General features: G+C 39.0%; 1 protein-coding gene across 1 annotated transcript; it reads left to right on the top strand.

Annotated features, from left to right (window-relative positions):
- Positions 1 to 138: 138 nt before the first annotated feature.
- Positions 139 to 13804, top strand: LOC130908412 (solute carrier family 22 member 13-like). Its single transcript, XM_057823807.1, has 10 exons — positions 139 to 536; positions 4555 to 4658; positions 4737 to 4891; positions 6132 to 6303; positions 6371 to 6491; positions 6563 to 6657; positions 9024 to 9238; positions 9314 to 9422; positions 9482 to 9676; positions 13720 to 13804. Exons 1-10 carry the CDS (start codon positions 159 to 161, stop codon positions 13784 to 13786), a joined length of 1611 nt encoding a protein of 536 aa, XP_057679790.1. The 5' UTR covers positions 139 to 158; the 3' UTR covers positions 13787 to 13804.
- The last annotated feature ends 261 nt before the right edge of the window (positions 13805 to 14065 follow it).

Raw genomic sequence — 14065 nt, forward strand, 5'->3', positions numbered from 1 at the left:
GGAAAACATGTTTATCGCACGTGAGCGGTGCCTTCTATTACGCTTGTTAATCTTGTTTGTTGGCAGATCACCAAAGTTTGATCAACTGATTGTGTTCAAACATTAACGTGCGGCATTAGTACCTGAGTGACCGCGTCCCACATGTATTTCACTTCACCATGAGCACCTTCGCGCACGTCCTCAAGGGGATCGGCGAGTTCGGCTTGTTCCAGAAGCGCCTGGTGGCGGTCTTGTGCATCCCCAGCGTCTTTGTGGCTTTTGACATTATTGGTCAGGTTTTCACTGGTCTCAATTTCCCAAACTACTGCGAGACAGACTGGATTTTGGATAGGGCGAATGGCAACTTGAGCCTGGAAAAGCAGAAGGAACTAACCATTCCCACCAATCCAGATGGAAGCTTCCACAGCTGTCTTATGTTCACGCCGGTCGACTCTGATCTGGAGACAATCGAGATGTACGGCCTCAACTCCACCACCAGTTGCCTGAACGGATCGCGGTTTGAGTTGCCGACCGGGGCGTCTAGCATTGTGACAGAGGTGAGACTTGGCAAGGAACGAAAGACTAGAGATGCTCCGATGTGGGTTTTACGCTGCCGATTCTGAGACTATCAACTTGAGTAAGATTTGCGGATCACAATACTGATGAGCAGTGTTGTTAGTATTACTTTAAAAAAAGTAATTAGTTACTTTTTGGGACAAGTAATTTGTGAGTAACTCAGTTACCTCATTGTAAGAGTAATTAGTTACTTAAAGTAATTGACGTTACTTTTCATGTTGTACACGTTACATTCTATATCTTTCTCATCAAAGATGTTATATTAACTGATTGAAATGAACTGATTTTTTTTAAATTCCAAAAACGGGTCACGTTTTTAAAAAAATCACCTATATGAGTAATGATATACAACTTTCACTTTCAAATGCTGTGAGAAAAAAAAGCTTTTTTGTGTTTCCTGTTGTACTGAACCCGCATTTGTGTGTATCATCACACAAGGTTCATGGATACGTCATTCAATAAACATTTAGGGTAAGTGACTATATTTGGTAATAATAATATATGGCAGAAAAAGACTAAACTGAAAAAGCAGTTTCTGCTCTTGCACTCCTTTTTAAAAGAAACTATTTTAAGCCAAAAGAACTGTTGTGTTTGATAGAACAATATGTCTATATGCTGCCATAGCAGATTGATGGCGCATTAAGCCCCCGAACTATTTTTAATTTGTCCCTTTTTCCCTGAAAACCCCCATTTACAGACATCACGCAGCCGCTTTTGTTTCAACCCAGCCATAAAACGGAGGTAATTAATTAAATTATTTAAACTGTCTAATTTTATATCTTGGAATCATTAATTGATGTCAAATATTTCGTTTAAAAAAAAAAAAAAAAAAATTTATTCACTCGCATATTTTAAACTTTCAAACAACTTACGTCACAATGAAAAAAATAGTGTCTGTAAAAAAAAAAAAAGTCACGGATATCTACCTCATAACTATTGATTAATTGTATTTTTTTGTAACCGTTGCATTTCCCCCAATATGTTAGATGATAATCAATCCAGACAAAGAAAAAAAAAAAAAAAAAAAAAAGTTTAAAAGGGTAAATATATGAAAAAGAACATCTCGACCACTCCTTGATGTCTGCGATTTCTGCATCACGACCCATGTTTCACCCATAAAATCCCCCAAAAATCCGGCTATGGCCATTCACATCTGTTTGACACTCGATGACACATGCTAGATGGAGGTTTTGGATCGAAACAAGGTAAGTACGCGATATCGCGTTAAAATCAGGCCGTCTTTAATTCTGCTCTCGCGTGCTTTCGCCTCCAGTTAGGGTCGTGCTGTTTAAAAAAATATATATATGCCATATGTATGGCGGAAAACACTCAGGTGGCTTGAAGTTCTGCTCTGAGACCCCCATTTTGGCCAAATTTCAAAATTGTCCTATATGCATCAATGGAAAGCTTAAAATCTCTATTTTCTGGGGAAAGAATTTTTTTTAACAGGAGAGCATTAAAAAAAAAAAAAAAATTAACCCATAAGAACCTACGGTGGCATGACAGGTGAGAGCATGACAGCATAATCAAAGACGCCATGATTTTAACGAGATATTATTGCATACTTACCTCTTTTTGGTCCAAAAAAATCCATGTAACATGTATCACTGAGTGTCAAGACACAGCTGTGAATGGCCACAGCTGGATTTTTGGGGGATTTTATGGGTGAAACATGGTAATATCACACGGGTCGCAATGCAGAAATCGTAAACATCAAGGAATGATCGAGATTTTCTTATTCAAATACTTACCCTTTGGATCAATTATTTATAATCTAAAATATCGGGGAAAATGTGACGGTAAAAAAAAAAATTAAAAAAAACAAACAAGGGTTAGTTATGAGGTAGATATCCGTGACTTATTTGAAGACACTTTTTTTTTCATTGTGAACGAATTTGTTTAAAAGTTTAAAACGTACGAGTGAATTTTTTTTTTTTAACGAAATATTAGACCTCAATTAATGATTCTAAGCTAAAAATGACATACATTTCGAATGATAAATATAACTTTTTATGGCTGGCTGAAACAAAAGCGGTTGTATGACATCTAAACAGGGGTCTCCAGGGTATAACGGACAAATTAAAAATAGTTTGGGGGCTTAATGCGCCATGAATCTGCTGTGGCAGCATAGAGACATATTGTTTTATCAAACACAACAGTTCTTTTGGTTTAAAATAAAGCAGTTTATTTTTAAAGAGCAAGACCAGAAACTGCTTTTTCAGCCTTGTCTGTTTTCCGTCATATATATTATTATATTGGAGTATCCAGAGGTGGGTAGAGTAGCCAAACATTTTACTCAAGTAAGAGTAGCATTTCTTCAAAATATTACTCAAGTAAAAGTCGTCCAAAAAATGTACTCAAGTACAAGTAAAAAAGTATTTAGTGATAAGAATACTCATGAGTAACATTGTAACTGCTTATGTTTTTGTTGGATTTTTTTTTTTTTTTAATTAAACTGGTATTTTCTTTTATCTCCATGGACTATTGTTATAATGATACTTTACAATAACCCATTACATAACCACATTAAGCCAAAGAAATACAAAAAGAGGGGGAAAAAATCATTGAATTCCGATGAGAGAAAAAAAAAAAAAACTACATAAATGAAGCATTATTCGTCCAAAGAGCATGCCTGCCCTCTGGTGGAGAAAATAGTTCTGAGATTGAATAGTGAAAAGTTCCTTCATACGTAATTACTATTTTAAAATTAAAAGAATTATATCCCCGGTTTTCCGTGGTCAGTTGGTGCTGGAAGAAAGGTTGAAATCCGCGCTTTCGAGTCATGTTAAGGGCAGCGCTCTATATCAAATACTTAGTGCTTTAAAGACACCACATGATTGAACAGGCTGGTGTGACAATAGAACGGTAAGCTTGCATCCGATTGGTATAATGGAGTCATGTGATTATTGTTTCGACGTCTCATTGGTGAAATCGGTAGAGCTACCCCTGTAATACACGTCTCTACTCTTGGCATCGCTGGCAAATAAAATAATAGAGGAAGAATTTAACGACTTTTGTAGCCTAAAGTAGCGCAGAAATAGTAGTTTTTTTTTTCTCACAAATCTACTCAAGTAAAAGTGAAAAGTATAGCTTAGTAAAACTACTCTTAGAAGTACATTTTTCTCAAAAAGTTACTCGAGTAAATGTAATGGAGTACATGTAACACGTTACTACCCACCTCTGGTAGCATCTACAAGGACAACACCAACTTCGTGATGATAATTCATTCTTTTCAATTAATTGTACCTACCTTGACACCACGAACTCTATGCAAATAAGAGTTGCCCGAGAGTTTAAGATGACGCTTGTCACGCTAAATGCTAATGCAAACGGGAACCTAGCATCCGGTTTGCAACGGCGTTGCCACACATTCCTCCTCCTCCCTCCCGCTCTGCTACCTCCTCGGCAGTTGTGACAAAATCAACAAGCGGTTCATTCAACCAAATTGTAGTAACGCACGCATTTACATCCTCAGTAATGGTAACTGTTAGATTACTCACTACTGAAAAAAGTAACGCAGTTATTAACAACATTACCGATGAGCTAATTTTTCGGGCTGGAGCTATCTGTTAATCAATAATAGTTAGAGTAATCCGATTACAAATATGTCATGCCCTGCAGAATGAATTTAAGGAGATATCAAACCAAAGTGTTTATGCTTGCAATAATGTTTATTTTGGCTTGCTAAGATTGCACTTTCAAAAGAGCATAAAACGCGAATACAAAATAAAATTCCTGTTTCTGCAAACTATGCAGAATTGCACTTTCACATCACAAAAGTAATAATTTAAAACTAAAACTACCCGATCTTAGCCTCAAACATGATAAAAATTTAAATTTGGATCTAAGTATAGCAAAACGACAATTACTAATCAATTAATCGTTGCAGCACTATTAATTTTTTAATAGCACTGAAACACTTTCATGCACCGGTCAGAGCATCCCTACTTAAGACTATTGTGAACCATCAGGATTTTTTACACCCCTTTCATCAATCAGTTCAATCTGGTGTGCGACAGAAGCCTTATGATTGAGGTGTCTCAATCCGTTCACATGGTGGGACTTCTGGTCGGCGCGCTACTCTTAGGTGCCATGGCCGACAGGTTCGTTCTTCTTTCAGATCAATTCACTGGAACCAGAATGTGCTCGAAAAGACCCTAAAAATAAATATGTTTTTATAGATTCGGCCGCCGCTTCGTGTTCTTGCTCGGGCATCTTCTTCTTCTTTTGGCTGGTGTCGGTGCAGCGTTCTCCCCCAACGTCTACGTTTACATTTTTCTCAAATTCATGTGTGGATTCGCTTTGTCAGGACTCATTGCCAACGGTTTTGTGATTGGTAAGTAGAATCATAGACTTCATAATGTATTTACGGGTGCGGGGCCGAGATATGGACGTAAAACAGTCTTGATTCTTGGTTAAAAGCAAAAAAACGTGCAGTTAGCATTTATTTTTCGTAAATATTGCAAACTATGATGCTCGTCGGTTAGCAAAGTAGCGTCCGCCATATCACAGACAAAGAGCTTTTTCCGTTGAAAATTGTTGTGAATAAATGCTTAAATCCCTGTAGTCTTTATAGTTATGGATGTAAAACAGTCTCGTTTCTTGGTTAAAAGCAAAAAAACGCGCAGTTAGCATTTATTTTACGTTAATATTGCAAACTACGATGGTAGTCGGTAAGCAAATTAGCGGCCGCCATATGTAAACAAAGAGCTTTTTCCCTTGAAAATTCCTGTGAATAAATGCTTAAATCCCTGAATTCTTTATAGATATGGATGTAAAACAGTCTTGATTCTTGGTTAAAAGCAAAAAAAACATACAGTTAGCATTTATTTTACGTAAATATTGCGAACTATGCTGCTAGTCGGTAAGCAAATTAGCGCCCGTCATATCACAAAGAGCTTTTTCCCTTGAAAATTCCTGTGAATAAATGCTTAAATCCCTGAATTCTTTATAGATATGGATGTAAAACAGTCTCGATTCTTGGTTAAAAGCAAAAAAAACGTGCAGTTAGCATCTATTTTACGTAAATATTGCAAACGATGATGCTACTCGGCAAGCAAATTAGCGGCCGCCATATGTAAACTAAGAGCTTTTTCCGTTTAATTCTTGTGAATAAAATCTTAAATCCCTCAGTTATTCATATACAGTATATGGACAAAAAACCCATCTCAAATCTTGGTTAAAAGCAGAAACTGGGCAGGTAGCAGTTATTTTACGTAAATATTGCGGAGTATAATGCCAATGCTCAAGCGGTTAATTTCTCTCATTGACTTTTGTCACAACGTTTCAAAATGCATGCATGGTACGAAAAATGTAAAAATTACCTTGAATCCTCGAACAAATCACTCCTGAGACAATCCTTCCTGTTTGTATGCAGTACAGCTTTTGTACTTTTTCAACCTAAATCTGGCGTGAGACGGCTGCATGTGACCGACTGCTAATAAATGAAGCGGCCCCCTTTGGGAAGGCGTGACGCAGTGAATGAGCATACATCAATACATTATGAAGTCTATGGTAGAATATCAGAAAAATGTCAAGTTGACACAACCGCTGCACTTTTTTGTATTTGGCTGAAGGTGGCGAGTGGTGCGAATCATCCAAGTTTGCGTTCTGCTCCATCATCAGTCACAGTTTTTATTCCATCGGTCTTGTGATTTTGGCCGGTCTGGCATATTTGATCCCCAACTGGAGGATCCTCCAACTGGTCCTTTACAGTCCCCTTCTTCTCGTCCTGGCCTTCTTATTCTGGTCAGTGTCTTGGTCGGATGACGCTCAGACGTTCGTTTAAAACTTGAAGTCTATTTGAATCGGTCAGGCTCGTCCCAGAATCGGCTCGCTGGCTCATGACTCAAGGCAGGAAGGAGGAAGCCGTGAAAGAGGTGTGCAGAGCAGCCAAAGTCAACGGGAGGGAGGTGTCGCAAGCGCTGCTGGACAAGGTCAACCGTGACAAGTTCATCGACGTGAATATTTCTGAAATTGTGGAAAATAAATTTTCATACCATAACAGATGGAGCTGGAGGAGACACCCAAAAGAGGCAACATACTGGATTTCTTCAGGATCTCGTATCTGAGAAAACGATTGCTTGTTATGAGCTTCATCTGGTGAGGAGAATATGTAATCCTGCATTGAATAGCCATAGACTTCATAATAATATTGATGGGTCAGATTCGACCTTAACTGAGCCACGCCTTCAAGTAGGGGGCCATCCCACAATCTGCTTCAGTTATTCACAGTCGGTCGTTGAAAAAGTACAAAAGCTGCGAACAGCAAGGATATAAGATGGCCCTGATTATAAGGCGACCCCCTCTTTTTCAAGACTCAAGTTTGAAAAAAAATACTTTTTGAACACCAAATTTATTTTTATACAGAAAATAATTACAGTCCATCTGAAACAAATGATTCGAACAATATATTTGAGAGAAAAAGCATGTTATTTTGCCTCATTCAAATCTTAATAGCTGAACATTTAAATATGTAAACTAAAGTGCAATCACATTCGGAAATGAATGGCTTCTGGTTTTTGAAATGTAAATAAACCAATCTATTGTGATAAAACAACAAAATTGCAATAACTGCGTTAACCATCAAAGTGAGGTCTAACTGTAGTCTTGAAACAAATCTGAATAAGGAAAAACATGGCAATAAAATAATGCAAACTGGTTAAAATTGAGAGTAGCTGAGATCTGTCATGACTGACCATTACTCCTCAAGTTCAGCATTCACTTGATATCTGGCGCCATCTAGCGTCGTGAATGGGTATAATGTGTAGACCCTGAATATAAGACGACTCCCACTTTTTCAGTCTTATTTCAATGCTAAAAAGACTTGTATACTTATAAAGTCTTATATACGGGCCAATACGGTATTACATTTTTCGTTTTTTCACAAGAATTTTCAACGTAGAAAGCTTTGTTGTGAGGCTGCTGCCACATTGACTAACAGACTAGCATCATTCCGATATATTTACGTGAAATAAATGCTAACTGGATGTTTTTTTTTTGCTCATAACCAAGAATCTAGACTAGTTTACATCTATATCTATAAAGAATTCGGGGATTTAAGCATTTATTCAAAAGAATTTTCACCGGAAAAGCTCTGTTTACATAAGGCGGTCGCTACATTGACTGACAGCCTAGCATCGTACTTCGACATACTGATGTAAAATAAATGCTAAGTGCAAGGTTTTTTTTTTGCTTTTAACCAAGAATCTAGACTTTTTTTTACATCTATATCTATAAAGAATTCGGGGATTTAAGCATTTATTCAAAAGAATTTTCACCGGAAAAGCTCTGTTTACATAAGGTGGCCGCTAGCTACATTCACTAACAGACTAGCATTGTACTTCGACGTATTTACGTAACATAAATGCTAACTGCAAGGTTTTTTTTTTTTTTGCTTTTAACCAAGAACCAAGACTTAAGCATTTATTCTCAAGAATTATCAACGAAAAAAGCCATTTGTCTGTGTTTCCACTCGGTCAGCTTTGATGGCCACGCCAACAATGCAGGCCCTTATTTGCTCCCAAAAACGTATCAATACGCTCTATTTTTGTTTCAGTGTCCCAAAGACGTTACGTCTTTTATGTATTTTTTTTCCATAAAAGACATCTCTGGGTCCTGATTCAACTGAGCTCCAAAGCATAAAGCTGAAAATCCATTTTAAAACAATAAAACTGGCCGAGAGAGCAGTAGCGCATTTGGTTAGACCCGCAACCCAATCCAAGGGCAACGAACGGCCGGGCCGCACGGTCAGAGTGCTGGCGAATGATGCCAGGCGGCGGATGACCGAGCAGAACGACCGGGACCACCAGTGCAGCAGAATATGCCATTAAGTCTGTGCTGCTCGCCGAGTAGATTTCGCAGAGACTCAAAAAAATTCATCTTCATGAGACAGGCAACAATGAGGGAAAAGTTTACCCGACTGTCGCGGCGACAACAGCGTCATCTCTCAGTTAGTTATGTGTAAATAAATTGTTACATTGCTATTAAAAGCTCTATTTGTCTTGTTCTTTATGATATTTTGTAAAAGGAAAACATTATTCAAATGATTGGGACGTAACTAAAGCAAAAAATAGCTGTGTTAAAGTCAAAGTTATGTTTGAAATGTATGCTTTCACAAAAAGCTCAATTTCTTTTTTCATCAGAAATTGGAAAATTGCTCAAACTAAGCTACTTTCTAATGCTGATTTCTAAAGAATCGAAAAAGATATGAACTTACTTTTTTTTCCTGCTGAAAGAAGAGAGTCTAATCTTTCCTTTGGTGGGTTCCATGTTTATATAGCAATAGAACAGAATTTTCTGTGGGCCTTGCAAATAAGTCAAAATCCAGTAAAACGGACGGGAGTGAAGGGCCTTGCTCTGGTGAAAATTGCTGGGATTGAATGAGTTGATCAGCCCTACGCCAATATCAATATCATTATGAAGTCAAGGGGATAGCTTTTGTCATTTCTGCTCCGTCTTGGTGACAGGTTTTCCACCAATGTGGTGTACTTCGGCCTGAGTCTCAACGTGGGCAACTTCGGACTGGACATTTATCTGACGCAGTTCGTCTTCGCCTTGGTGGAGCTGGTCGCCCGTCTTGGTTCTTTGCCGCTCATTGGACGCTTTGGAAGGCGACCGTGCGAGGCTGGCGCATTGCTGTTCGCGGGGGTGGCTTGCCTGTCCCTCCTTGCCGTGCCTAAAGGTGAAGTCAACACTTGAACAATACAAGTTTTAAGCTGGAATTTTTTTGACAAAGCTGATTTGTTTCTCCTTTCAGAACTTCCTGTCGTTACGACTGTCATCGCCGTATGTGGGAAATTTGCATCCAGTGTCTGTTTCTCCATCCTGTTTGTTTATACAGCAGAGCTATACCCCACTACGTTAAGGTGAGGTTCTTAACGCGAGTGAATTGCTAACATGCAAAAAATGAAATCTGTGTCGTTAGGCAGAGCGGCCTGGGTCTGAACACGACATGTTCCCGCTTGGCCGGCATCCTGGCCCCCCTGATAAAACTCCTGAGCAACTACCACCGCAGCCTCCCTATGCTGGTGTATGGTGTTCTACCAGTGGGCGCTGCGGGGGTCTGTCTGCTGCTGCCAGAGACCCTCAACACTGAACTCCAAGACCATGCCCAGCTACAGTAAGTCCTTCTGAGTAAAAGTCCTCTTAAAATACCCATAATGGCAAATGAAGCCAAGACTTACAGCTGTCAGGGGTAGCCCTAGCATCTTGGTCTTAGCACACTGTGGATGTCCCTTCTTTTAAAGCTGTCAAACCACTCATGGCTAGCCTAAACTAAAGGATTGAATGAAGCCTTTTTCTGCCTTAAAATCTCCATAGTACCTTCCAGCAAATATATATAACAGAAAACACTTAGGTGGCCTGAAGTTCTGCTTTTAGACCCCCAATTTGGCCAAATTTTAAAACTGTCCTATATGCATGTGTGATACATCATTGGGAAGCTTAAAATCTCAATTTTCCAGGGGAAGAAAATTTTGAACAGGAGGGCATTTAAAAAAAAAAATTTTTAATCAAAATTTTAAACAGCAAAACCCTTACTGGAGGGGAGAGCATGAGAGCAGAATTAAAGACTCCACGATGTTAACGAGACATTATCGTGTACTTACTTTGTTTCGATCCAAAAACTCTATGTAGCATGTATCACTGAGTGTCAAGACACAGCTGTGAATGGCCACAGCTGGATTTTTGGGGGGATTTTATGGGTGAAACATGGTAATATAACAAGGGTCACGATGCAGAAATCGCAGACAAATTACGCTTTTGAACGTTTTTCAATTTTTCTTTCTTTGGATCGATTATCATCTAACATATCGGAGAAAATGCGACAGTAACCACAAAAAAAAAAAAAAAAAAAAAATTAAGCGATAGTTATGAGGTAGATATCCGTGATTTTTTTGCAGACACCATTTTTTTCATTGTGACGTAATTTGTTTTAAAGTTTAAAATATGCGAGTGAAAAATTTTTTTGTTTTTTTTTTAAACGAAATATTAGACATCGATTAATGATTCTAAGCTAAAAATGACAGACATTTTAAACAATAAATTTAATTAATTGCCTTCGTTTCATGGCTGGGTTGAAACAAAAGTGGTTGTGCGACATCTGTAAACGGGGGTTTCCAGGGTAAAACTGACAATTTAAAAATAGTTCGGGGGATTAATGCGCCATGAATCTGCTATGGCAATATATTTTATATATATATATATATGTATACACTCACCGGCCACTTTATTAGGTACACCATGCTAGTAACGGGTTGGACCCCCATTTGCCTTCAGAACTGCCTCAATTCTTCGTGGCATAGATTCAACAAGGTGCTGGAAGCATTCCTCAGAGAGTTTGGTCCATATTGACATGATGGCATCACACAGTTGGTGCAGATTTGTCGGCTGCACATCCATGATGCAAATCTCCCGTTCCACCATATCCCAAAGAGGCTCTATTGGATTGAGATCTGGTGACTGTGGAGGCCATTTGAGTACAGTGAACTCATTGTCATGTTCAAGAAACCAGTCTGAGATGATTCCAACTTTATGACATGGCGCATTATCCTGCTGAAAGTAGCCATCAGAAGTTGGGTACATTGTGGTCATAAAGGGATGGATCTTGTCAGCAACAATACTCAGGTGGGCTGTGCCGTTCCAACGATGCTCAATTGGTACCAAGGGGCCCAAAGAGTGCCAAGAAAATATTCCCCACACCATTACACCACCACCAGCCTGAACCGTTGATACAAGGCAGGATGGATCCATGCGTTCATGTTGTTGACGCCAAATTCTGACGAATGTCGCAGCAGAAATCGAAACTCATCAGACCAGGCAACGTTTTTCCAATCTTCTATTGTCCAATTTTGATGAGCTTGTGCAAATTGTAGCCTCAGTTTCCTGTTCTTAGCTGAAAGGAGTGGCACCCGGCAAGGTCTTCTGCTGCTGTAGCCCATCTGGCTCAAAGTTTGACGTTCTGTGCATTCAGAGATGCTCTTCTGCCTACCTTGGTTGTAATGGGTGGTTATTTGAGTCACTGTTGCCTTTCTATCAGCTCGAACCAGTCTGGCCATTCTCCTCTGACCCCTGGCATCAACAAGGCATTTCCGCCCACAGAACTGCCGCTCACTGGATATTTTTCCTTTTTCGGACCATTCTCTGTAAACCCTAGAGATGGCTGTGCGTGAAAATCCCAGTAGATCAGCAGTTTCTGTAATACTCAGACCAGCCCTTCTGGCATCAACAACCATGCCACGTTCAAAGTCATTCAAATCACCTTTCTTCCCCATACTGATGCTCGGTTTGAACTGCATGTCTACCATGTCTACATGCTTAAATGCACTGAGTTGCCGCCATGTGATTGGCCGATTAGAAATTAAGTGTTAACGAGCAGTTGGACAGGTGTACCTAATAAAGTAGCCGGTGAGTGTATATAGTTCTATCAAACACAACAATTCTTTTAGCTTAAAATACAGCAGTTTATTTTAAAGACTGCGAGAGCAGAAACTGCTTTTTCAGTCTTGTCTGTGTTTTCCGCCATATTTATATATATGTATATATATATATACATACACAGGCATGAAAACGGGTCAGGGGTGTGGAGGAAATATGTTCCAGTACACTGTACACCTAGGGCTGTCCCAAACGACTATTTTTCTCCCGAATAGTCATCCGACTATTTTTACGATTAGTCGACTAATCTAATAATCGACCCACCACTTTTTTTTTTTTTTACTAATTTAGCAATGAAGTTTTTGATGACACTTAAGAACAATAAATCACAAATAAACAATGAGGTCAAATGCTGATAGCATTAACTAGTGCACAAGAATGGAATGTAAACAGATTCAGAACAGTGACTTCGCTTTTCCAACATGATTCAAAACAATTCTTAAAAAAAATATCTAGCATTAATATGATAGTATACTACTATATGTAATAGTAGTATAATATTCATTGCCAATCAGATTTTTCATATAGTGCGTCATTTTAAAGCTATTCTTAGTGTAGAATATGAATTCTGAAGTATGTGGGATTAACACCAGAAATCTTTATATGACGAACATGATGTGCTTTTATTTTGAAATGTTCACCGGAAGTACGTTCGCTAAACCGCGAACTGAAAGCCTTACACTCCACCAAAAAAGCTGTTTTTGTCATTGCATGTGGTGTCAGTAATCATTTCTTCCCCTTTTTTTTTGTTTGCAAATGCTGTTAACCAGCGATTTTTCATGTTTGAAGTGTCACATTTTAACCGCAAGTTTGCGTTTTGGAGAAGACTGCCAATATTTTATAGCAGGCTAAAGTGGCTAGTACGTTGTCTTTTTTCCCCATTAGCCTCAATGTAGCAATGCTAACGTTTACAGTGTTCAATATAGATGTGTTCCCTTAATTTGTATGTCTGAACTTTAATTCTACGGCGTGTTGATGACCAATAAACAGCTGTAAAAAGAACTGAAGTCTCATATGCCATCAGCACGCACGTACAAATGTATGCACGCGCGTCGATAAAACGCAGCCGTGAAAATTACTGCCCTCATTTTTATTTACCGTGCGATAGATGGACTCATTGCATATCGCGACAGGCTTAGCAACTTCAATAAAACATGTCGTTAGTTAGTTAGATGGACTTACGATCTGCCAGCTTGTAATTGTCGCCTATCGTCTTTCAAAATTACAACTGGGTGACGGCGCTTTAGGTGTTCATTCACGGCCGACGTGCAGCCAAGCTTGGCATTGAAGAGACAGGACACAACTGTGTACCCTCCTTTGTTTTGTTGAAATAAGTCAATGTTTTGGCCACTCTGGTGCACTTTTTCTGGCTTTGTGCCGCTTTCCACGCTTGCTTACCAAGTGTCTGACATTAAAAAAATCTGGGTGGGTTTTCTCCGGGTACTCCAGTTTCCCCCCACATCCCAAAAACATGCATTTTAGGCTAATCGAACACTATATTGTCGATAGGTATGAGTGTATGTGTGTGTGCGCGCGCGATTGGCTGGCAACCGATTTAGGATGTACCCCGTGACCCTCACAAGGATAAGCGGATCGGAAAATGAATGAATGAATGAGTATGCTTAAGGTTTTAGAGTTTAAAGGGAGTGAAAGTAGCATATTATAAGCTAGTCCAAGCCCCCAACTCTGTACATTTTCATGTTTTTTTTTTTTTTTTTAAATTTGCAGTCAACCCGAGGAAATGACTTCCAGCAGATGCGAAGAGGAAAACCAAGACAAAAACACGGCCTTGTAGTTCGGCCTGCAAATACAGCACCTTTTAATTTTCAATTATTTCTAAACTCATTGGTCTATCACTGTCAATGGGAACCGATTTGTTGTTTTTTGTATCCTAACAGGTCGTCACTAGTGAAGGGAAAAGGTACCGTCATTGCACACACCATATAATTGTTTGCATTAGTCTAACACATTCATCTAACTATTGTTTAAGCAGACTCCACTACATGTCCTTTGACACAGTAAAGTGAATCACCTTATCCGGGCTAATGAGGGGGAGATGAGAAAAATGGTACAG

Source organism: Corythoichthys intestinalis, chromosome 20 (genome assembly GCF_030265065.1).
Source record: "Corythoichthys intestinalis isolate RoL2023-P3 chromosome 20, ASM3026506v1, whole genome shotgun sequence".
Classification (NCBI taxonomy): domain Eukaryota; kingdom Metazoa; phylum Chordata; class Actinopteri; order Syngnathiformes; family Syngnathidae; genus Corythoichthys; species Corythoichthys intestinalis.